Source organism: Geotrypetes seraphini, chromosome 7, assembly GCF_902459505.1.
Source record: "Geotrypetes seraphini chromosome 7, aGeoSer1.1, whole genome shotgun sequence".
Lineage (NCBI taxonomy): Eukaryota > Metazoa > Chordata > Amphibia > Gymnophiona > Dermophiidae > Geotrypetes > Geotrypetes seraphini.
The window spans coordinates 65,661,808-65,688,267 of record NC_047090.1 but is presented as its reverse complement, the minus strand read 5'-3'; the positions used below and the strand labels follow the sequence as shown (position 1 = coordinate 65,688,267).

Here is a 26,460-nt window from a genome sequence, read left to right as displayed (position 1 = left end):
ACAACACCCCAACAACACAGTATAAAATACCGCATCTTGAGTGATTTTACTTTTACAGGGCTATGATCGCACAGATAGCATGCCAATCATATGCATGCTATTTGTGCGGATCCGCCCTGTAAGAGAGAGAAGAAACATGCCTGGTGCTTGCTCAGAAGAGCAATCGCTAGTCAAATCTTCTCTCCCCCATCCCTCCCGACGGCTTCATTTTAATTTTTGTTCAGCCACTTCTTCTCTCCCTCCTGCCAGATCATCTTGATCACAGCTCTGGAGCCATAATCAGCTGAGCCAGCAGGGTAATCCCCGATCAGCTGAGCCGACAGGACTCCATAAAGCCACTGATTGACAGCTAAAGGGCTTCCCCTGCTGCTCAGCTGATTGGGGCTCCAGAGCGGCTATCAAGATGAGCCGGCAGGAAGAGTAGGGGCTGCCTGCTTAGCAGCAGCGGTGGTGGGGAGGGGGCACAGCTGTTGTACATGTGTTGTGTGAGGTGTACAACACACACAACAACTACAGGCAGCTTTAGAGCTTTCAGAAAAATTTCAGCATAAATGGAGAGGTGGGAGTGGGGGTGTTCCCTTTCGAGCATCACAAGGAAAGCTCATTAGAATACTAATGAGCTCCTTGTAATACATTTGCATAGAGTTCTTGGTGGCTGCAATGAGGATCAGAGCATCCACTGAGAATCCTTTTGAACATTGGGCGAGCTTCCATGCCGTTAATATTGCTTTAATGCAGGGGTCTCAAAGTCCCTCCTTGAGGGTCGCTATCCAGTCGGGTTTTCAGGATTTTCCCAATGAATATGCATGAGATCTATGTGCATGCACTGCTTTCAATGTATATTAATTGGGGAAATCCTGAAAACCCGACTGGATTGCGGCCCTCGAGGAGGGACTTTGAGATCCCTGCTTTAATGAGTCTTGCTGGCACAGAAACCTTTTGAGAATTGGGGCCTGAGTATCTTCAATTGGACCTTTTTGTAAATATAACTTTCAAAAGGTTTCAGTGCACATCAGATATCGGCCAAATTCCCTTCGACAGCAGATATTTGGGCATGCCTGGTATTTGGCCACTTAGCCTTCTGGAGGCCCAAATCTCCAGTGAAGAATCGAGCCCTTTGTTTGCTATGCATTGCATAAACACACAACTGTATGCTTTTGTATTTCAGTTACTGGCAGCCTGCCTGAAGGCAAACTGTGACTAGGTGGAAAATGCCAGCTGTGCTGGATTTCTGATGTGCAATAAAAGTAAGCAAAGGCTGTCTTTTAGAACTAGACATAGGTGCTTGATGACACACAGCTAAAAACTGGAAAACTATTTGTATGAAATGAAGCCTATTTGGGTCATGGTAGCAAGTCACCTAACATTAAACATCCTTCTAAACAATGTTTTGCTTTTGTAATGGCAACTTTCTTTTTCTTCCCAAAGAGAAACTTGTCTCTGAAGGATATATACAGGTAAAGAAACCTGTTAAAATGACCTATGACTGAAAGACTTATATGCCAAGGCCTCTTCACTCTTCTTAGAAACATAGAAGATGATGGCAGATAAGGGTCATAGCCCATCAGGTCTGCCCACTCTACTCTCCCACCCCCAAGTCTACTATCCTAGGGATCCCACTCCTGATGACAGGTTCCCAGGAGTGTAAGACTTGTAAGACAAATCATTCAGATTTGTCTTACAAGTCTGTTTCCTGGTTTCTAGCACTGCTGATCATGGAGGCTCTAGATCTGTATGTTTTTATAATGTATATTAGAAGCTGTTTGTGATTCCACATTATTAAATGAGAGGAATATATGGGATTTCCAAAACCTTCTATCTCCAACAGTTATTATTTTTAAGAGGTCCCTAATCTGCCCTTTCCCCATTCTACCCACTTTAATCGTGCTGGTAAAAAGAGAAGAGGTGCCATGCATCGAACTATGGTCTAGATTCACTAACCTCCATTGCGATCCTGATCCGTGGCCAATCCGTGCAAGCCCGACGAATTTACAAAACAAAAAATTAAAATAAGGGCGATCGGAGGAACGCCTCCCTCCGACTGCACGAATTGCTGTTGTGCGATCCCGATGCATACGTAGATGGTCTGTGCGTTCGTCTAAGAGCCGTCTAGAGCTGTAACTTTTTTTTTTTAACGCTTTTACTAGCCCAGAGACCCCCGTGGTTTTAACCCACGGGTTAAAATCATGGGCTCGCAGTGTGGGGAAGGGCAGGAGAGTCGGGTGGCAGGAGAGATTCGGGGTGAGAGCAGGGCGGCCAGTCAGGGCAGAGCACGAGATCGGGGCAAGCAGGAGATCGGGTTCTGAGACAGGGCAGCAGATCGGGGCAGAGAAGCAGGGTAGAGAGCAGGGCAGCAGAAGGCAGGGCAGTCGGAAAAGACCTCAGCGACTGGTCCTCAGCAGTTGCTTTTTTGGGATTGGCCAGCCCAGTTGGTGTTGCTTTTTTATTTTAATGAATCGCTTCCTGTCTGCATTTGAATGCCATTCCCCCCAGGGCAGGATTAACCAATAAGCCAAGTAGGCACGTGCCTAGGGCCTGAAATTGTCAAGGGGGCCTGATGAAGGAGGGCATCAACATTGTGTTTTTCCAAACGGCGATGGACCCCTCCAGCATCGATCGGCAACGTGGGCCCCCCCCCTCCCCCGATCGGCAATGCAGCCCTCCCCATCGACAGAAAGTAAGACAAGCAAGCAACGCGGGTAAGAAATGCAATGGGAACTGTAATTGTGTAAGCGGTGCTGCTTGCTCAAAGCTTCCCTCTGACGCAGCTTCCTGTTTCCGCCTGGGCATATGGTGGGGTGGGGCGGAGCAGGGGCCCTAGTGTACTTGTGTGCCTAGGGGCCCTCGACAAATTAATCCTGCCCTGATTCCCCCTCATTTTCATGCACGGATCGGAGGATGATCGGGACAGAGGTTAGTGAATCAGGTCAGAGGGAAATCGGGTCGCAAAGGGCTCGCAAACTGATCAGTTCACATTCAGTTTGCTTAGTGAATCTAGCCCTATATTCTCTTCTGATGCTCAAGCTTGAACAGGTGTCTGTGTGAGTGAGTGTTGGGAGAGTTTGCTCTCTAATCTATCACTACATTTAGCTATTGTGTGTTAAGACTGGAGGGTGGCTAATGTAGCACCAGTTTATTAAAAAAAGGCTCCAGCAATGATCTGGTAAACTATAGACGTGAAAATGATGTCTGTGTTGGGCTATTGTATTTAATATACCGCTTGAACATGAGTATTAAGCGGTTTATAAAATTAATACAGTAGGCACATTGAACTACCCTTTCTGTCTCAGACAGGCTCACAATTTAAACTAAAAAGTGTCTAAAAGAAAATAACATTTGTATAATAATGTAAGAGAACTAGATGGGGTAGCCTTTCGAGATGTCATGCTTATGCCACTGTCAATATAGAGGTGGTGGAACTTCAGGCAATCGTGTCATTTACCTATGACAGAACACACGAATTTAGTGGTGAAGAAGTGCTTTTTTGCGCTATGGAAACTAAGAACCATCAAAAAATACTTAGATCCACTATCTTTTAGATTATTGGTGCAGGCATTAGTCTTATCTATACTGGATTATTACAACATTGTTTATTTGGGAGTTCCTAAGAAAATCCTGAGAAAATTGAGAATAGTTCGGACCCAATTAATATTTGGATTGAAGAAAAATGATCATGTCAGTCCCTACTATCGACTATTGCATTTGCTACCGGTGGAAGCACGAGCAATATTTAAATTCTCTTGCATTTGCTTTAAGCTAGTATGGGGACTGGCCCCACTCTACCTTCTATCCCATTTCGTGCTATACAGCCCTACGAGGATAACTGGGAATTGCAATTTATTCACCTTTCCTAAAATCACTGGCTACAGATACAGATCTTTTTTTAGACAGGACGCTTGCATTTCAAGCAAGTAAGCAACAATCTTGGTTGGGTAGTTACATTAGTGGCGCATTTCAAAAAGAAATTAAGGCTGTGCTCTTTGATAAATTTATTTCTTAACTGAAGTTTTATTGATGATAAAAATTTTACATTGTGTATATACAGGAAACGTACTTTTTTTAAACTATTTGTATTTCACAGCTCTTTTTTGTGTAAACCGCCTAGAAATCATCTGATTGAGGTGGTATAGAAGAATAAAGTTATGTTATGATGGATGTACAGCGCTGCGTGCATCTGGTAATGGTATAGAAATAATAGATTGCGAGTCTGCCAGGACAGATGAGAAAAAGTGCTTGAGTACCTGAATAAATTAATGTAAACCATTTTGAGCTCCCCTGCGAGAACAGTATAGAAAATTGAATAAATAGTAGTAGTAGTAGTAATGATAGATTCCTGGCTAACCACCTCATCTCCCCTAAGCTGCACAGTGCCCCTGGGTGCCACTAATCTTGAGTTAGTCTGTGGATCTGCTAGTGTATAATAAACCCAAAAGGAAAGAGAGCATCAAAAGGAGCTGTTTTATCCAGCTATTGCCCTGCTTTCCATCGCTCTCATACGCCAGCAGAAATCATTTGCCTTTTAACTATGAGCAGCAGACTGGCAGGGTAATCGACAGACTTATAGAAAGGTTCTATTTGTTTGCAGGCTGATAAGAGGGCTAACGCACACATCTCATGACAGCCAGGGAATGAGCATGTCTAGTCCTTATGCTGTAATGATATGCTAGGTATCTACCAGACATGGAGATTAAACAGTGCAGTGTAGCTGATCGTTTGATGGATCAGCAGTTACAATGCTGACATTTCCTGAGAGAAAGAACATTTAGGACTACAAGAACAACTTCTATAGTGACGTGGCCAGGATGATCGACACACAGTGTAGCCTGAAACTTTGATTCTGATACTTGCAAACTGAGTAAATGGAAGTTTTATTGTCATTACCCTGAATGTTAAGGATTCCAAAGAATCCTTGACTTCGGTCTCTAATTTCATCAATACCATTTTTCACAAAAATTCTGAAAGGGCTAGTACAATTACAGAACAATTTTTTGAATAATCATTTTTTCTTACATGTGACTGTCAGGATTTTGCTCTCAGTATAGCACTGAAACGGTACTACCCCGTTTCCCCGAAAATAAGACCTATTCTAAAAATAAGCCCTAGCATGATTTTTAAAGATGCTCCTAATATAAGCCCTTTCCCCAAAATAAGCCCTAGTTAAGATCGACCCCTGAAGGCCACCCCCCCCCCCGAATGTCCCTGACACTCCCCAACTCCATCCCTGATACTATTGCTGCCCGATTCATCAAAAAAATTGGACTCGTCAATTCAGCGACCCCCCACCCTGGTGAGACCTGACCTGACATACCTCCTGTCCAAGGCCTCCTAGAGCAGCAACGGCGGCAGCAATCAGGACGGGCTGCATCGTGGTCTTCACTGCTGGGGCTTTCCCTCTGCCGCATCACAGTGGTTGGGTCAGTGGGGTTCTGTTACACAGGGGGATGGGAGGTAGGGATAGAAAGATGCTGCAGAGGGAAGGTCCAGCCCTGGTGGGGAAGACTGTGAAGCAGCCTGTTCAGAGTGCTGCCGCCGCTGCTTTTTTTGGGAGGCCTTGGAGCAGAGGTATGTCGATCTCACGGTGGGAGGGTCAGTGGGGTTCTGCTGCACAGGGGGATGGGTGAGAGGGGAGGAAAACTGCTACACTCGGGGTGGGGGGGAAAGGAAAGAGGAAGAATCGGGGTGGAGGAGAGGAGAGATGATTGTTACACATGAAAAAAAAATGATCCTCTGAAAATAAGCCCTAATGCATTTTTTGGACCCAAAATTAATATAAGACACTGTCTTATTTTCGGGGAAGTACAGTCTTGAATTTTCTACATCATTTATTTAGTAAGGGCAGCAATGTCTTCATCCTGAGCTGTGCTTTTGACTTGGTGGACCATTCCAAATTGTTAGAAATCCTGGGTGCATTTGGAATCCAAGACAAAGTATACACTTGATTCCAAGGGTTCCTGATCTCCCGCTCTTATAGTGTTTGCGCAGATAACATCTATTCTTTCAGCTGGAAAAATCCTTATCGTGTCCCATAATCTTATTTGTACTCTGTAATCTATTTGTTATATCACACAGTAACGTACAGTCAATTTAATATCAAATTTGCAAGTTCTTCCGGAATTAATCCAGCTACCTCTCCTCCCTTGTAACCAAAAAAAAAAACCCAACCAATACTGTTGTAACTTCACTGGAAATGTCCAGTTAGCTCTTTTGTAATCCGCCTTGAACTAACTGCAAGGTATAGGCGGAATAGAAGTCCCTAATGTAATGTAATATAAGGTTCTCCACTCTCCCCTAGCTCATTTAATGTCTATCTCAACTCATTAGGAAACAGATTAAAAAAAATTGGGAGTGAAGATTTTTAGTTATGGCTGATGATATTACAATTATAATTCAACGTACTTCCTTTACTCTCCAAAATTGCTCATACAGTTGAAGCCTGGATGCTAGAATTCGGAAAAAACTGAATTCGGAAAAAACAAAGTTATTTTTTGCCTCCTCGTCAAAATTCATATGAGGATAATATTATAATTAAGACAATGCCTTATCCAATTTGTTCTTCGATTAAAATATTAGGTGTCACATTGGACCAGAATTTAACTATGCAGAAACAAGTTGATATAGTAATCTGTAAGGTCTTCTATACTTTATGGAAATTGCAGACAGTTAGGCTTTACTTCGATATTACCGCATTTAGACTGCTGGTCCAATCTCTGCCACTTGGATTGGGGCACTTGGATTACTGTAATATAGTTTATCTCAAAGGGACAAAAAAAATAAAATCTCTAGATTACGACTCATACAAAATACAGCGTGAGATTGATTTTTGGTTTGAAAAAATATGATCATGGTGTCCCCTTTTTTCCGTAAATTGCGTTGGCTACCTATGGAGGCCCAAATTATTTTCAGACTTGGTTGCACTTATTACAGAGTCATAACTGGTCAAGTACCCTCATACCTGTTGAAGATATTTTCATTTTCTAATCCAAAAAACTCTCACATTACGCGTGCTCTTTTTGTTTACCCTTCAGTTAAGGGATGCAGGTTTTAAAAAATATCATGAACGTACAGTGTTCTATTAGGCCACCTTCTGGGATAAAGACTTTAAACAATTATTTTTTCTATCTATGTTTTATCCAGACTTTAGAAAACAATTGAAGACTGACTTATTCTCCAGATTTTTGGCTAACTGTATATACTCGAATATAAGTCGATCCGAATATAAGTCAAGATCCCCATTTTTCCACCGAAAAAGGAGGAAAAATGGTTGACTCGAATATAAGTCGGGGGCTTAATATTCAAGTGCCATGCCCTGCCAGGATCTGCACCTAGTGTCCCCTCCCTCACACCCTCCCCTGCAAGGTTCTGCACCCAGCTCCCTTCCCTCCCTAACCTGCATTCAGTCCCATTCCCTAACAGGCTGTGAACCAAGCCCCCCTCCCTGCTAGGCTCTGAATACTGTCCCCCTTCCCTGCCATGCTCTGAACACTGTCCCCCCTTCCTTCCCTGTATCCTCTGCCCCCTAAAAAGAGCCAACTTCATCACAATGACTTGATTGTCCCGTACTCCCCTGTGCCCCAGCCAGCAGACTAACCATTCCCCTTAACGTAAACCACCTAGTGGTAGGCTGGGACAGGAGAAATCCCTCCCGTCTCCTGTCCCAGCTGACACTAGCAATTACCACCCTCCCTCCTTCCCTCCCTTGCGTACCTGTGTGTTCCCTGGTGGTCCAGCGTGTATCCCACACTGAAATCGTCAAGAAGATTGTCAAGGTAAGCAGCTAGCGGCGCGCCCAGGCCGGCATGCAGCAGCGAGCTTTTCGTGCCAGCTTGAATTGGAAGCCGGGAGGTGCTGGTGAACGGCGGAGGCATCGGCCGAAGAGGGAGGAGAGCCGCACGGGGACCCCGGGGAAAGGAAGCCACCACGCTACAACGGCTGCAGCACCCACAGGCAGGTATCCACCCCTGGGCCACCATAATGAGAGCTCGTGTAGCGAGACGAAAGTTTGCTGAGTGTGTTGCTCGTCTTGCAAAACACTCGCAAATCGGGTTGCTCGCAAACCGAGGTTCCACATGAACAGGGACTGTTCAGGGCAACAAGTAGGTACACAGATAAAAGGCATATTTCTCACCCTCTTTTACTAAGTAATAAGGGAGGGTGAAAGTCTCTGGCTGTGGTAGGGGGATTCAGAGACAAAGCAGTACAAACATGGGCATGTCGGATAATAAAGCCCAAGGTATGGCCTTGGATACCTAGGGAGAGGCTTTAAAAAAAACCTAATTTATTAACTATTGCAAACCGAGTCGAATTTTATTTTCATAAAGATGACACGGTCAATCTAAGTTTTAGTTTAGTTAATTCATAGTTGTGTGGATCCAATTTCCACTGACAGAAGCAGGTTTGTACCATTCTGCACCTGGTGGATGTTGGGCTGTGAACTTTTTTGTTTGCATTTGTAGTAGAAGGTGATTAACTCACAGAGCTGGCTCAAAGGGATGCAGCCAGCCCTGGGTCTTCCCTCTGCTGCATTCCACTTCCCTGTCATGTAATTTCCTGTTTACAGGATGCAGCAGAGGGAAGATCCAGGGCTGGAGAGAGAAAGGAAGAAATGTTGCACCAAGAGAGTAGGGGGGAGAAAACTTTGTACCAGGTGAGCTCAGCGGCTAGGGATTTTGACTCCCGGTATCTCCTGCACCCTGGTCCAATGGTTGAGCTGGCCCTGATTAACCAGCATTTATTCTGTTGTAAACAATCTTGCAGGTCCTACATACATTATTTTATTTCAGGATTGGTTACTACAAGAGTAACTAATAAAGGAGTGTTTGAGCAATATAGTCTCTCTGTGAAATTTTCTGGTTATTTCTAGATCAGTTTTCTGGTTTAGCTAGAACAGGGTGTGAATGAAGCCAGACTAATTCAGAAATGAATATTTGACAAATTAGTCCAGGTATACAAGTTTAGTTTTGTAACAAGATATTGTGAAACCAGAGAAGGTGTGGCAAGAAAAACAGAATGGATTTCACTGATTTAAAATTTGAGGAACATTTCAGAAATGTGTTTGAACTGGCTACTAAATTTAAAGGAAAACCTTCAGTGTTATATAGTCACTTGGCCAGAATGGAAGAATTTTGGGCAGGACTATTATTATTATTATTTTTAAATATAACTATGGCTGAAGAACTGTTCTGGTTTGAAGTTTTTATTCATTATTACTCAGACAGCAATTGGAAAAATACAATATAAATACAGTATGCAGAATTTTAAGAGTTTGGGGTTTTTTTGACAGATATACAGAGGTATTTTGTTATGATTTTTCTTTTTCCTTTTAGAAGTCTGCAGGCATTTCAGACTTCTTCCCAGCTGCTAGGGCTATGCATAAAAGCTACTTTTGATTTGCTTTCTTTATATTTTTGAACTTTTCTGCCTGGTTTTCAGATATATAGTTTGTTTCACGTAACGTTTCAGGCAATAAATTGAATGCATATTATATCTGTTTAATGCATGTTAATTTATAGGTCAACACATTTGCTTTTATAGTAATTTAATTTGCACTAAGGCAGGGGTGTCCATCCTTTTGGCTTCCCTGGGCCGCATTGGCTGAAAAAAATGTTTCTGGGGCCACACAAACGTGCAAATGCTGCAGCAAGACAGAGGAGGGAGCTGGCAAGACGGTAAACACCCGGGGGCAGCAGAGGAAAACACTGCATCGCCCTTGACCAGGGCCGCACAAAATACTTCACGGGGCTAAATGCGGCCCTTGGTCCGCAGGTTGGACACCCCTGCACTAAGGCATACTAACAAATGCACATCTCTTTTTCCTCCCTTCTACATATAAGTTCATGTAAACCTTCTCCTTCTCTACCTATTATTTCAGTTCTTGTAAACCGTGTCGAGCTTCATATTCGTGGAGATGATGCGGTATATAAACTTAAGGTTTAGATTAGATTAGATCTCTAGCAGTTATCATTTACTGGGGCATCATAGCAGTGTCCAAGTTTATTGCTACAGCTAAAAAATCAGTGTTGCATGTAATTCCCCATGGGATTTCCCAGTAGCCAAATAAAAATTCCTGAAATATAGTAGCCCTATCCATACAACAGTGAACTACATTAGAACTTAAGAGTAGCCTTACTGGGTCAGACCAATGGCCCATCAAGCCCAGTAGCCCGTTCCCACGGTGGCCAATCCAGGTCACTAGTACCTGGCCAAAACCCAAAGTATAGCAATATTCCATGCTACCAATACATGGCTTCCCCCATGTCTTTCTCAATAACAGACTATGGACTTTTCCTCCAGGAACCTTTCTTAAAACCAACTACGCTATCTGCTCTTACCACATCCTCTGGCAACATTTCTCTACCAGGTTGACCCCTCACGCACACACTCCTTTTCCTCCCCCAGTTCATCTTTGCCAACATGCTTTCCCTCAGTCTATCTTCCAAAAGTTCCTTATTCTGCTATTGTCTTCACAGATCATCCAAGTGGTCTTGTTAACCCCTACTTGCTTTTTCCATCCTTCAGCCTCCATAAGGCAGTTCACTTGTTCCCATCTCTTGCTCGCTGCATAGGATCAGTATTCCTCTTACATTGTGGCTTTGAGAGGTTGAGCCATGCGGTGCCCAAACTCCTGGCCTTGTTCTCCTCATAACCTTGTGAGAATAGCATAGGGCAATGGGGCACTGCAGGACTCGGATCCTGGAAGCTCTTGGCGCATGAGGCTGGCTCTTCCCACTGAGACAGCTGCATTGCATCTACATCAATGTTCTCTGAGAGCAACTGGATTCTGAGCAAATTTTGCATGGCACAGAATCCCTCAGGATATGCAAGTCATGGCTAATACAGCAAGCTTGGTTACAGATAACACTTAAAAAAAAAAGGAAGCAGAAGGCTTGAATTGCTGAATTTAAATGCTGAAGAAAGCTACTTAGGCTGATTAGATCTGAGGGAGTTTGGTACTGCATTGGGGCAGAGCAGTTATGGTTCTTGCTTTGCGTGAAATGTTTAGTTGGCTCAGTGTGAAGGGGAAGAAAAACATGTTTACTGGTTTTAGTATCAAGATGCTACTTCATGTGGAATGCATGAAAATAAAGGAAGTTGAATGCGAAAACTCTTCCTCTGAGCAAATTGCATAATCTGTGCTTTTTAGGAATGGCAGTTTTAATGGCCCCTAATTGGCATGCGGATGGAGGCTGCCTTTTTCTCAATTTTTAATTATGTTGAACTGGGTAGGAGTTTACAATGAGGGGAAGCATACAGAAGAGCTTTAAATATCATTTTCATGATGATTTCTTATTTAACTTATTGATATGGGCTTTGCTATAACTCGTACAGTATAACATCTGCCATTAAAAGTGTAATAAGTTTTTTAAATGTCGTCTTTTTAATTTTTTAAGCTGCTGCTTGGGTTTTCTGTAACAGTATTTATTTTTCCTCAGTATACTGTACACATATCTATGAAATCATCTTATGTCTCAGGTCCTGTAGTGTAGTAGGTCAGGCCTGGATGCTTTTCTTTACTATTGATTTGTTGAAACTTAAGTTACTTCCATTATTATTTTATAGCTACAGTTGTGCAGTAATACACATCTGGAAAACATAAGCCCGTTGTTTTCTCCCAACTGTACTTGCCTGTCTTTAGTCTTTTGGGAGATAAGCAGGAGGTTTGTGCAGTCTTCCTCTTGACATCAACAGATTAATTGAATACTGTTTAATGAATGTAATCTGCTTCTTTCTAAACTGATTAGAGCAGCCTGCCCACACAATATATGACTCATGTCCATTTATATCTTAAAGATCTTAACTGCAAGACTCCTGCTTTCCTGAGGAATCTCAGTATCCCTGTGTATTAGTGTTGTTTAATGTGTATAGACATTACGGGTATTTATTTCTCTGAGGACATTATGTTCTCGCATGTGGGTGATGTCATCCATATGTGAGAACATTGGACACTGCCAAATGCAATGTCACTTTAAATTTGTGAGGCAGTGCCCAACCACATGCAAGCAGGTGTCTTCCCATCTGATGTCAATGCACAGGATCATTGGTCTTTAGTTTTCCGCAGAGTGAGAAGCTGAGTTCTTCAGTCTCTCCCAGCATATCAAGACTTTTGTGCCTTCCCAATACCTTTTTCCCTTTATTTTATTTAATTCTTCATTATTTACCTTTTCCTTTATTTTTCTCTTGTTTGGTCATATTTAGACAAGTTTGACTTTTTGGGTTTTCAGGCCACTTCGAGTCTTTCTTGTGCCATTGGAGCATCAACTGTTTCTGTATACTTGTTCCTTGAGCTCCCCAGGCTATTGAGCTTTGACTTAACATTGGCTGTCTTCTCTCTATGTCAGAGGATGTCAAGTGGCTTTAAAAAATGTACTCAATGCAATAGGATCATTTCAGGCTCTGACCCCTATAATTGATGTGTTCAGTGTCTAGGCACTGAGCATCAGGACATTCGTGGTGATCTATGTTTGCCTATGCAAATGAGATCACTTAAAGTTAACCTTTTGAATCTGCATTGACATCGAGTGGAAGGGGGGGTGGAATTCAGATCCTGATGCTACATCAGCACTGACATTGACACTAAGTGCACCAACTCAGAGAGAGGACTCCACATCGTCTTCGTCCATGACTTGTGCATGAAGGAATGCTTCATGCAAGTAAGCTAAGAAGCACTAACATTCTTCCCCCTTCTAGGTATGGCGTCTTCAACACATAGTAAGTGTCGATGCATTGAGAAGTTGCTCACCATCACTGCAGATAATGTCTCCTGTCATGCGTGCCTCGACATTGAGGTGTCCCGTGCCCAGCCAGTTGGTACCACAGATTGTGTGTCAGTGAATTGGGACATAAAAGGGCTAATGACAAATTTGGTACATAAATTTTAGAGCTATGAGGGGAGTTGAGCTCTAAGTGGTAGTGCTGAAGTTTGTGAAAGAGAATATCAATATGAATTGAATCCCTGAGGTGATTTATAGAATGATTAAAAAATTGTAAAAAGGACACCATTGGCATTTTTCCACAGTTATGATGATCAGATTTTAATGGTCATGGCATATACCCCAAATTTAGTTTTGAAGAGAATGAAGGAAATTGGTGAACACTACTTGAAAAATATTACAAGAAATGGAGATATGTCATCGAGACCAGATGACAATGATTAACTTTTCTATGAAGAGCTTCTGAGAAACACTTCTGAAGGTCCACTGCAATCTAAAATATATTTGAAGAAAAATAGTATTTTTTATAATGGGTACACTTATAATTGTGTTTTGATATCCACTATGGAGGGGGAATCTCTGTTTGTGACCTCATCTACTGATGATGTGACCACCTTTTGGATTTCCAACCAACTGTTTGGGAACTACCAAATAACAATTTCAATACCACTTGATCGACTCTTAACAGTGTAGTTTATAATTTATTGATTTATATCCCACTTTATAGAAAGTCGGTTCCAAAACGTACATACATAATAATATCACATCACATACAATTAACAAATCTAACAAACAAAATATTTCAGTGACCAGCCCCTACAAATATATTAAAGCTTCAATTTCCCATATTTCATCTTCCAAAACAAATACTTTTTTAGTCATTTCTTAAAATTGCATACATTTCCCTGTAGGTCAGTGGTGGTTGACCACCTGGCCAGTCTAGTTTCCTGGATAACTACAGAGAACATGCATGAAACACCTTTGTATGTACTTTCTTTCTTCTTTATCAATTTTTTTTAAACATCAAACAAGCTAGCATAATCAAAATACTTGAATATAGATTCACAAAAAACATAAGGAATTTATATAAAGTGGGAAAGCCCCTCCCCCCACTAATAACATAACTAACAATTTATTTAGTGCATAATCAAAATAGAAGCCAGAGAATAAAGAAAATAAGAAATTTTACTTATACTGCTCATGGGGACAGTAAGAAAAGAAAAACACAGCACCCAGTTTGCATTTACTCTGTTGAAAGGACTATAGGACCAATTGTATCTTCCTTAGCCACAATAAATTCCAAAAATTGTTTGGGTTCAAAAAAAAGTTTTTTTCTACCCTGGTCGTGCTCATTACACCATCTCATGGTTCTGAGCTCCTTCAGGCAGTTTATAAAGTGGTTTTAAGTTTATAGTGCTCCTATTTGTTGTTTTTGATGAATGTTTCACCATTTTGGGACACTAGTTTGTAAATTTATTACCCAATAGTGACTTAAAGGGGATTTCAGAATATGGGCGTTTCAAATCAGGGGACGCCAACTTGGTACAAATATCAAAGGGTGGTCAGCAGGGCAGGAAGAGGGAATGTCCTGGGCAGGACTAAACATAGATATGCATTCTCCATTTCCCAAAGGAAATCCATGTCTATACTGAAAGATATAATTTACAAAACCATCAGATTAAACCAAAATGACACTGAAAGTGCTTATTTAACTTTTTTCTCTTTATCTAATTTCTTTTATCCTATAAACAGGAACAAGCCTCAGATTGTGGAGTTTTACTCATTCAGGGTTCTTTCAAAGAGAAAGACGGTTTTTCTTCTCTTACTCCTGTTAACATTAGTGGCTTGAACCCATCCTCCCTACCTTAACAAATACAAAGCAAAAGCTAAGCACTTTTGGTTTCAAGAAGTTTTAAACGTTTCAAAAGTCTCTGAATGAAGCTAAAAAAGTTTACAGCACTAATGCACTTTTGTTATGGTATTTTTGATACAGCACTTTAAAGCACTAGTACACTTTACACTAGAGAGTTGTGCGGGGACTGAAATCCCACCCATCCCTGCCCATTCCCGCCAGGATCCTCTCCATCCCCACCCGTCCCCGCAAGGAATTACCTCCATCCCTGCCCGTCCCCATAAAAAGCAGCAATTACTTCTGACCGGATCATCAATTCCACAGTTTCTTTTGTGTTTGCGCTGCTGTTTTCCTTGTGGAATCTCTTTGGTGGAACCCTTTTTTGTTTTCTGTTCTTGTAATTAACTTATAAACCCCCTCTTTTACTAAGGCTGACGTGTCCATTATATTATATGGACGAACCCTGCTTCTAAAGCCTTCCATCCCTGTGGGAGTCCCGTTGGCTAGAGGGGGGTCCCCGTGGGAGTTCCGTGGGTTAGGGGGGGATTCCCGCAGACCTCTACTTTACACTAGTGCACTTTTGTCGGTTCTGAGTTTCTGAAAGGTACTGTGAGGTTCAAATGGTCTTTAATATTAATTTATTATTAACCTTTTAGGAATCTAGGAAATGAGTATTTAAAATATTGAGTTTATCAGAAAGTAATAAGATTAGAAGGCAATAATAATTCAGTTAGGTATTTTAGTAGAAATTAATTTAAGATTGAAGAAATAAAAGATTAATTGTATTTGTTAAGATAGGGAGGATGGGTTCAAACCAGTGATGTTAATAGGTGTAAGAGAAGAAAAACCGTCTTTCTCTTTGAAAGAACCCTGAATGGGTAAAACTCTACAATCTGAGGCTTGTTCCTGTTTATAGGATAAAAGAAATCAGATAAAGAGAAAAAAGTTAAATAAGCACTTTCAGTGTCATTTTGGTTTATACCGATGGTTTTGTAAATTATATTTAATTGATAGGTTACCATCAGGTTTTTTTCTATTTATTGTTGTATACTGAAAGATAGACATTGGTATTTACAAATGCCCTAAGGCATGTATAAGTATTTGCTGTAAGGGGCAGCTGAAAATCCTGGAGTCCCGTCCCCCTCCCCCTACACACACACACACACTTGAGGGCAACTGCCCAACATGTAAGAACCTCAGTAGATCCTCACTGAGGGGTGAAAAATGGAAGACGGCTCCTCTTGCCCTCTGACCCATTCCTTGGTCTTAATGGCCCTGGGAGAGGATCCCAGGGTTGAGGCACTGCCTGTCTTTTCCAAAATGGCCACTGAGAACCTCTATGGGTAATAATAATAATAACTTTATTTTTGTATACCGTAGTACCAGAATAGTTCAAAGCGGTTTACATGACAAGAGACTGTACATCTACAGCGAAATTTACAAATAAGTCAATCAATAAATGTAACTTAGCGAGTCGGGAGCAGTCAAGAAGGAGATAGAGAGGTTATAAACAAGTGGCTTAGGAAGTCGGGTGCAGGTACGTGGGAGGTGCAGGTAGGGAGAAGGCAGGTAGGTGGGAGGTGCAGGAAGGTGGGAGGTACAAGGCATAGTTAAAAGTAGAGTTACAAGGAGGGCGTGAGTCAGAGATATTTGTCAAAGAATAGGTAATATCACAGTATTACCTATAGGGGTCAGACTTCATATATGGACAAATAGAAGCGTAGCCTTGTGATTAGAGCACCAGGCTGACAACCAGCAACGCCATTTTTAAATCCTGCTGCTGTTCCTAGTGATCTTGGTACAAGCCACATAATCTTCTATTGCCTCAGGTAGAAAATTAGACTACTGTGTTTCCCCAAAAATGAGACCTGCCCCGAAAATAAGCCCTAGCATGATTTTGGGAGTAGGTCCTAATATAAGCCCTACTCTAAAAATAAACCCTAGTTGGATTGACCCCTGAAGCCCCTCCCAAATGTCCCCAACACTCCCCGATTCACTGACGGCAGCACTTTCTCCTACCCGCCCCCGCAAATGTACGGCATTTTTCTTCCCCTCTCACCCATCTCCTTGCACAGCATTTTTCCATCCCTCCTTCCCTACCTGCGCAGCAGAACCCCGCTGACCCTCCCTCCGCGAGGCCAAAATATACCTCTGTTCCAAACAGCGACGGCAGCAGCACTGAACAGGCTGCTTCATGGCCTTCCCATCCCTCTGCCACATCACTGATGATGTCATCAGTGACAGCACAGGGAAGGCCTCGGTGGGGAACAGTTGGCCTCGCGATGGGAGGGTCATCTGAGTTCCGCTGCATGGGGGGGATAGGAGGGAGAGATGGAAAGATGCTGCGCAGGGGGATGGGTTGGTGAGGTCGTTGGGGGTTCTGCTGCACTGGGGGAAAGGCTTCGTATTATCTGTTTCACAAAAATCTCAAGACTTTTTTTTTAATTTCAGAAATGTTATGACATCTGAAATTCATTTTGTTTAAGAATGATCTGTAATTTATTTGTTAACCATTTAAAGCTCTATTTTATAGGGAAGATGTGGCATACAAGAATAATGCTTAGATTAAATTAGATCTAAGGCAACACAATGAAATTTCTACATGAGGATGGGAGGGAGGGTTGGAAAGATGCTGCACAAGGTGATGGGTGAGAGATGATCGTTGTACACACAAAAATAAGATTCCCCCCAAAAATAAGCCCTAGTGTATTTTTTGGACCCAAAATTAATACAACAGTGTTATTTTCGAGGAAACACGGTATAATCCCTCTGGAGACAAAGAAATACCTCAAGCTAGTTCAAGAGGTGTAAATTAAGTGCAAATAATAAAACTTTTGACTTGAGGTGGGGGAGGAGGTTTAGGTCTCTGAAAGTAATGTGTGTTGAGTGTTTTCTGATGGAGGGTGGGGGGCTTTGGTGTAGAGAGACTGACCTCAGGGTATGGGGAGGGGGTTTGCTGATTGTGGCCTTTTACAGATTAATCTTTAGCAAGCTGAAAGTCTGTGTGTGGATAGAGAGAGGAATAGCTAGGCTTGTTTTCCCCACGTCCAGCTTTCTAAAATTGCTGCTCCTCTGCAAGTGAAAGGACTGATGTGGTCCATCACCTATGATACAAGGGGCTCTATGTTTTGCAGATCTTCTAGTTTCAAGTTTATTACACATTTATATACTGCCTATCAAGATTATCTAAGCCAGTGTTCTTCAACCACTGGTCCATGGACCAGTGCCGGTCCACAGGGCCAGCACGTGCATCAGGCCCAACACAGTGTTCTTCAACCGCCGGTCCACGGTGCAATCGATGCAGCGTTATCTTCGAGCCTGCTCCCTCTTCCTAACTGATTCAGTGCACAAAGCCACGGGTAGTGGCTCCTACGGGCATCCTGCGCCTGAACCGGAAGCCTTCTCTCTGAAGTTGCAACGTCAGAAGGAAGGCTTCCAGATGAGGTATGGGACATGCAAGGTGCAATTAGTACTATTATGGGGGCAGGGTCTGGGGTGGAGATTGGGTAGAGATGGGTGGAGTATGGCCCACGACTTAGCCCAGTGTTCTTCAACCACCGGTCCATGGACCAATGCCGGTCCACAGAATAATTATTTTATTTCTGCCGGTCCACAGGTGTAAAACGGTTGAAAAACACTGATCTAAGCAGTTTTACAATCTGGTACTCTAGCATTTCCCTATCTGTCCCGGTGGGCTCACAGTCTATCTAATGCAGTGTTCTTCAACCTTTTGACACCTATAGACTGGCGGAAATAAAATAATTATTTTGTGGACAGGCACTGGCTGGCCCACAGACTGGCAGTTGAAGAACACTGAGCTAAGTCATGCCCATCTCTACTCAATCTCCACCCCTGCCCCCATAATAGTACTAATTGTAACACCATTTTTTTCATTCATTTTTCATATACAGTATACACACAATATAATTGTATTAACAACACATAATGGTTAACCACAAAATTAAAATGCACAAAGCACGCTGTATGCTTTAACATTCATTCCTACCAGAAAACAGATAACCCCATGCAAATACAGGACCAAAAACTAAAAGTACTAATATTTACAAGCAAACCCTAAGATGCAAAACTCTGCAAGCAGTACAACCCCAGAGGAAAAGAAACAAATGCATTTCTTCCTGAACAGACAAATCAATCACTAAATTAAAAAAGACAAATCAATCACTAAATTAAAAAAGACAAATCAATCACTAAATAAAATCTTGAACAGACAAATTGATCACTATATAAAAGCATTTCCCCTACCATGTTCCTTGCTTTCTGGCCTACCCCTCGGTTTTATCTTTGATCCGGTCCACGGTGCGATCAACACGGCATCTTCGGGCCGGCTCCCTGAATGCTGCAGTGCACAAAGCTGTGGGCAGCGGCTCCTCGTGCGCATCCCGCGCCTCATCAGGAAGCCTTCCCTCTGACGTTACGACATCAGAGAGAAGGCTTCCGGTTCAGGCCACGCGTAGGAGCCTTTTCCCATGGCTTTGTGCACTGCAGCATTCAGGGAGCCGGCCCGAAGACGCCGCATTTATCGCACCGTGGACCAGCGGCTGCAGAACGCTATCTTGGACCCGATGTGGACCAGCAGTTGAAGAACACTGATCTAACGTACCTGGTGCTATGGAGGTCTGAGTGACTTGCCCAGGGTCACAAGGAGCAGTGCTGGATTTGAACCCACAATCCCAGGGTGCTGAGGCTGTAGCTCCAACCACTGCACCACCCTAAATACTATTTGACTTTTTTAAAATATTCTATATTTAATATCTTTACATTTCAGGGTTTGCATATATTTATGGTTTGTTGCTGTGCTTGTGGGGATTTTTTTTTTTTTCTACACTAACACTGGGTTTTACTAAGCAGCTTAAGAGCCTTTTACTATGGGCTGGTGACAGTGTTGGTTTTAGATATGCTGGGGCCCAGGGCAGAAATTCAGGAGAGGGCCCCTGATCCCCTCTCCTCTCAGCAGCCTCCCATTACTACCACACATAAAACAACTTTAAATGACATACAGACAGATCTTTACCAAATATAGAACAAGAGATCACAAATAGAAATTGAACAGGGAACTCCATGAAATTAAACTTGGCAAGTATTACAACATTTGAGAAATAAAGCCAGACATGCACTTTTTTTTCTGTACTGAACACAGGGTTCCCAGGCCCAGGTCCACCAAAAATTAGCCATCTCCCTTGCTGTGGCTGCTAGTCCCGAAACCCTGCCAGTTGAAGACCACCTCCTCCAGTCTGGCAGTCAGTAATCTCCAAGCTCTGCAGCTAGTGGCAGTGACTCTGAGCTGCCACCAGCTACAGAGCTTGAAGAATTCTGACCGTCAATCTAGAGGAAAAGATCTTCAGCAAGTAGGGCTTTGGGAAGCCCACTGACTTTGGTATTTATATTTTACATTTGGGTAGGAGGCATGGAGCATGGTGGGAAGAAAATTTAGTGCCCACCATTTTATTGGACAAAAACATTTCTCAATTAGCTTTTAGAGTTCAAAACTTCTTTCTTCAGGAGAGTAAAGTATACTGCTGTTATAGTATCCTGTCCTGACATGAGGAAGGGGGATTTGGTCTCTGAAAGTTAGTAAAAAATGTATTAAAATTTGTCCAATAAAATGATCACCTTATTCCATTTTCTATTTTTAAATTATTATCAACACAGCTACAATACTACTTTATCCTAAAGCTGAATGAATAAATAAAACAACAAATAGAAATTTGTTTCTGCCTTTGTTGTCTGGTTTCTGCTTTCCTCATCTTCTTGTCATCATTCTATTCCTTCCATCCACTGTCTGCCCTCTTTCTGACTCTTCCATATGGCATCTGCTCTTTTTCTATGCCTCTTCCTTCCATCTCTCTCTCCCATCCATAGGTCTTGTATCCATCTTCTTCCCTCCACTCCCCCCATAGTCTGGCATCTGTTGTCGTCTTCCCTTCCATCTCTCCTTCCCTCCCCCTGATGATTTTTAGCATCTCCTTCTCTTCCTTTCCTCCCCACAGATCTGGTATCTTTCTCCTTCCCCCTCCCCCGATCTAGTATCTGTCTACTCCCCCTCCCTCATGCTCTGGCATCCCTCGCTACCTTTTCTTCCCTGGTCTTCCTTCTCAATTTATTTTCTTCCTCTGTATAGATTTAATTCTTTCTTACTATACAGTCCTCAATTTCCCTCTTTTCATTGTGTCTACCTACAGCTTGTCACCTCTTTCCCTCATCCCTTCTAGTTTCTTCTAACTCTATCCTCTTCCCCCAAACCAGCAAGGGCCCTTTTTTCTTTATCCCTTCCTTCTATCCAGCATCTGACACCCTCTCTCTCCTCCCCACTTCCATCCAGCATCTGACACCCTCTCTCTCTCTATCCTCCCCACTTCCATCCAGCGTCTGACACCCTCTCTCTCTCCTCTGACTTCCATCCAGCATCTGACACCCTCTCTCTCTCTATCCTCCCCACTTCCATCCAGCGTCTGACACCCTCTCTCTCTCTATCCTCCCCACTTCCATCCAGCGTCTGACACCCTCTCTCTCTCCTCTGACTTCCATCCAGCATCTGACACCCTCTCTCTCTCTCCTCCCTACTTCCATCCAGTGTCTGACACCCTCCCCACCCAATAAACCTGAAGTGCCACTCAACCTCTTCCCCCTTGTCAGGCCATCTCCCTCCGTTCCTCTCACCTTTGCGATGCTTTTCAAAATGAACATTTTCTCTCTCGGAAGGACTCTGATGTGGCAACTATTCTCACAAGTTGCATGTGGCTGCCCCAGAGCTTCTGCTCTGCCATGATCTGCCCAGGCGGAAATGGAAGTTGCATCAGAGGAGAAGCTTCAGGGCAGCCGAATGCAACTTGTGAGAATGGCTGCCGCATTATGGCCCCACTGAGAGAGAAACCGTTGATTTTGAAAAAAGCGCCATGAAGGTGAGGGAGGAAGAAAGGGAGATGGCCCGACAAGGAGAAGTGATGCCTTGACTGTGGGGTCCCCTGGAGTTGTGGGGCCCAGGGAAGCTGCCCCGTTTGCCCACCCATAATGCTGGCCAGGCTGGCAAGGTAAATGCTCCAATGCTCATAGGAATTCAGCGAACATTGGAGCATTTACCTTATTGGCCCATGGTAAAATGCTCATACACTGCTTAGTAAAAGCGCCCTAAATGGCTAAAGTCTACATATTATTGCTAACTTTCAAATTTTTCATTTTTTATTTCAGTGTGAAGAACTGTATATGGAGCGAGTCAGCAAAATCCTCTGAAGCAACAAAGTCCAAAAACCACTGCAGCATTCCCCCTCCCCCCCTAATGTAAGTAGACTACCTAAAAGGAAGAATTATTGCTGGGGCTTAATTCAGTCACGTTAATGTAAATTTTGATATTTGTTATTGAGCTGATGCTGTGATTTTCAGATCAGTAATCTTGGTTAAAGTTCATGTAGGATTTACCCTCCCCCCCTTCCCAAAAACTATATACACTTCCCCCTCCCCATTCGCGGTTTCTCCATTTGCGGTTTCATATAATCGCGATTTTTTTCTGGGGAGGGGGAAAATAAAAAAAGCAGTCTTAATTTTAAAATAACCCATATTTTTTTCCTCCCTGCCGCCTTCCCGGCCTTACCTGGTGGTCTAGAGGGCTTTCGGGGCAGGAGAGATCTTCCTACACTCCTGCCCCATGCAGATCGCCATGAGGAAATGGCTGCTGTGAGTTCCCATAGTCTCTCGAGACTACGTCAGGAACTCCCTACAGCCATTTCCTCATGGCGATCTGCATTGTGCTGACTCTTATTCAATTTTGTTTTTGGTTTATTTAGATATGTTGTAGTTGCTTACTCAGATGTAATCTTCATCTACACCTCCATCAGAAGCCCTTTCCATAAAGAAGTATTTTCTTGGCTACTCTTGAGCCTGTCTTCTTTCATCTTTTTTCTATGCCCATTCTACAGAGCTTCCTTTTAATTGAGAGGCCCACCTCTTGTACATTTATGTCAGGAGATATTCAAATATCTATAACATCTTCCACCTTTCTTCTGGAGTATAGTTGTACATAAGAGATCCTTCCTTAAGTCTTTCCTCATATGCTTTATGATGATCATTGTGTAAAAAAAAAAAGTGGGTAACGAACTACACATCAACCAGAGATAATATACATTTATTAAAACGTATAAAAACAGTTTGTATTTAGTGTTGGATCAAAATATTGAGAGCAGTGTATGTTGCAGACCCAAAACAGATATCTGTATTACGTGTTAGATCAAGGTGTTGGAACCAGTCTATTTTGCAGACCCGACACGGTCTGTGTTTCAGCTCTAAAGCCTGCCTCAGAGGTACAATAAAACATCTAAACACATAAAACAACAGTAGATGGCAATCTAATAGCATTGGTGACCACAGTTTAGAGGTACGTTTATCTACCTCTAAATCAGTGGTCTCAAATTCGCAGCCCGGGGGCTATATGCAGCCCGCCAGGTACTATTTTGAGGCCCTCTGTATGTTTATCATAATCACAAAAGTAAAATAAAACAGTTTCTTGATCATATGTCTCTTTAGCTATAAATTACAATATTATTATTAAGATTTAGCCAAAAGGAAAGATTTATAAAACTATAAAGTTTTAGCTCATGCAAAATTGTCATTTCTTTAATAAGATATTAACTATTTTTTCTGAGGCCCTCCAAATACCTACAAATCCAAAATGTGGCCCTGCAAAGGGTTTGAGTTTGAGACCACCACTGCTCTAAACTGTGTTTATTGTACCTCTGAGGCGTCTTCCCCTCCGTTTCGGCATGATTAAAGGAAATTCAGTCGCAGGTAGGTTCCGCGGCGTCTATCTCAGCAGTAAGCTGTACTGGCCATCTTGGATCTATCCCCTCCTCCAATATTTTCTTCTATTTGTTTTTAATTGCTCCCACACTGAGTTAAACATTTCCATGCATTGACCAGGATGATGCCTTAGATCACAGGTGTCAAAGTCGGTTCTCGAGGGCCAGAATCCAGTCGGGTTTTCAGGATTTCCCCAATGAATCTGCATGAGATCTATTTGCATGCACTGCTTTCAATGCATATTCATTGGGGAAATCCTGAAAACCCGACTGGATTCCGGCCCTCGAGGAGGGACTGGCTTAGATCATGGTCCTTTGCCCATGTTAAGGTGGACTGAGTAAGTGTCTAAAGAAATATTTGCTAGCTTTCTCATGGATTTTATAGTTGGTGTGATGACCTTTTGGATGTGTTTCACACAACTAGCTAAAGTTGATATAATGTCACTCTGTTTGAAGTATCTTCACCCTGTCATATATCTAACTCAAAAATGTAATTTTTCTTAACTTGTGTCAAGTAATATGTGGGTGGAAAGCTAAGTCTGGGTGTCTGCCTCAGGTATTCATTAGATGTATGTTTTCCTTTTAATTTAACTGAGGTAGTATATCGGTGCTTGAATTGCAGTTTTCTCTGGAAATATCTCTAAGAAAATTCTTCTACAGTGTGGTGGTAATCTTTAAAATGTCCCTGATATATTCAAGCTTGCCAGTCTCAATTTTTAAGGGATATTTTATCATAACTTGCATTTAAAACCATATTAACCTGGAACTGCCAAGTTCCTAGTACCCAATCAAATGTATTAATTTTTCCCAGATTACCATGAATTGGTGTGCTTCAGTAGCCTTATATAAAGATTACTTAAGAGAAATTGGGATTACAGAAAATAAAGCAAAAGGAATATTTTTAGCACATCTAAAACTTTTTTGGCTGGCAGTATTGGTGCAACACATGTGGTTTGGTATCGGATACTAATGTACTTTCCAGGTTACTTTAAAGGTCTTTGAGCACTTTAATTTTTTTTTCAGCATCTTGAGTAATGTTATAAATAAAGTATCTACTGAGAGGTCAGGTTTAATATGGACATGTGTTTATGTAGAGAGAGAACTGTGTAAAAATCTATTTGATTCTGGCAAAGGTTAGTAATAAGAAAATGTGATTTTAGCACTCACTGAAATGATTACAGATTTTGCTTTTAAGTTTGTGTTTCATAGCAGAATTTACCTGTACTGGGAACAGAGTTCATTTGTTTGTTCATTCCCAATACTGGATGTTCTTTTGTGTCCTAAGAAAGCTGTGGTGGAATACTAATTGTTACCTGTTTTGGTTTTTTTTTCAATGAGATAAACAGTAATTTTGTTCATATACTAAATTGCCCATGGTTATCCTTGCTTTTTATCTGCAAAGAATTTTAGGATGTGTGTATTACCATGTTGTCTTTTGATGGAAGATATATATATATATATATATATATATATATATATATATATATATATATATATATACACACACACACACACACATATATATACACACACACACACACACACACACACACATATATATATATACATACACACACAGTGTTCTCCCCAGAAATTTTTGCCAGCCGGGAAGCATGAAAAAGTAGCTGGGTGGGGCGGGATGGGGAAATTTGGTGGTGGGGGAAATTAACCCCCTCTTTTACTAAGGTGCGCTAGCGTTTTTAGCGCGTGCAAACCCTGTGCTATTCGGGAAAACTAATGCCAGCTCAATGCTGGCGTTAGCATCTAGCACACGTGGCGATTCTGCACACGCACGCTAAAACCGCTATTGAAGCTTAGTAAAAGAAACCCTAAATGTGTAATATTTTTATTAGTTAATTATTATTATTTTCCAATGCTCAATATAACTTCCTTTTTTAAGATTTGACACTTGTGCCAGAATATTTTTACTAAATTTAAGAAGTATCCAATTCTAGAAGGGAATAATAATTAGATATTTGCTCTCTTTCAAATAGTATAGAGGTTTAAAAAAGGGAAATGTGTTAATGAAGTCATTAGGTTCTGCATGAATTTAAACAACTAAAAAAAAAGATAAATATAGCTCATGCAGTCATACAAGAAATGACTCTACAGCACCTCTAATAATGTTTTGATCACTAGGTTCCTTCCTGAGGTCTCACTGAGGATATGAAATAGATGCGATCCCCACTTCCAGACCTCTTCCACATAATTTATGGAGAGGTGTTACTAAGCCTTGAAGGAGACCTTTGTGATTGATCTTTATCTGCTACTTTTTTATTTTGCTGTTGTGCAGAGTGAGAGCTAGGGCAAAACAGTTTAGGTAAAGATGCAGGTAATAATTAGCAATGTATTAAAAATATTTTATTTTTATTTGCTTATAATGTCATTTGAAAGCTGCTTGATGTTAATACAACTTTAATTTAATTCTTTATAGTGTGTGTGTGGGGGGGGGATGGGGGGTGGGACAACACCTACATCAACGGTAAAGTTAGAATAGGGTCATTAAATCCAGTGGCGTACCTAGTATATATAACAGCAAGTGCTGATCATTTTTTAACAACCCCCTCCTCTGTATTTAAAAGATGTTTTTAGTAATAATCCATTAGTCACACAACAAGGGTGCACCTAGGAAAAGGCAGCATCTTAAACACTGCAGTGAGCACTAGAACACTAACAAACGCAATATAAAACTAAACAAGCCAGATCCTGTACAGTCGAAGCTAACAGAAAGCCATGTCCTTTTCATACACACAGAATATAGATACACCTTCGCCCAATATGGAATAATCACAAACTAAAAACAGAAATATGTAGACAAAAGTTAAACTGAACCAAGAAACCAGACTCTGCATACAATGCAACACCACAGAAACAGTGACATGTCCCCTAATACTATGCAAAATATAAAGACAGTAGATGTAAATTTGAAAAAACTGCTACATAACAATCACCACTTTACAAATTAACAAATAGAAATAAAACAAATAATGAGAAATAAGAAAATACCATTTTATTGGACTAATCCATTTTTCAGTTAGCTTTTAGAGGCCAAATCTTTCTTCAAGACAGTACAGCAGGGGTGCCCACACTTTTT

At 41.8% G+C, this 26,460-nt stretch overlaps 1 protein-coding gene across 25 annotated transcripts in view; it reads left to right on the top strand.

Annotated features, from left to right (window-relative positions):
- PPFIBP1 (PPFIA binding protein 1) overlaps window positions 1-26,460 on the top strand; it is a 324,575-nt gene that overhangs the window by 85,014 nt on the left and 213,101 nt on the right. For 22 of the 25 annotated variants that reach the window (XM_033952602.1, XM_033952606.1, XM_033952600.1 and 19 more), the window contains one exon: window positions 21,766-21,855. Coding sequence is in view for 17 of the 25 variants with exons in the window: in XM_033952593.1 (XP_033808484.1) it covers window positions 21,766-21,855 (90 nt within the window). In the remaining 8 variants the exon portion in view is untranslated. Of the gene's footprint in view, window positions 1-1,168; window positions 1,248-21,765; window positions 21,856-26,460 lie in introns of all 25 variants that reach the window. The other 3 variants (XM_033952601.1, XM_033952605.1, XM_033952604.1) reach the window with 1 other exon arrangement.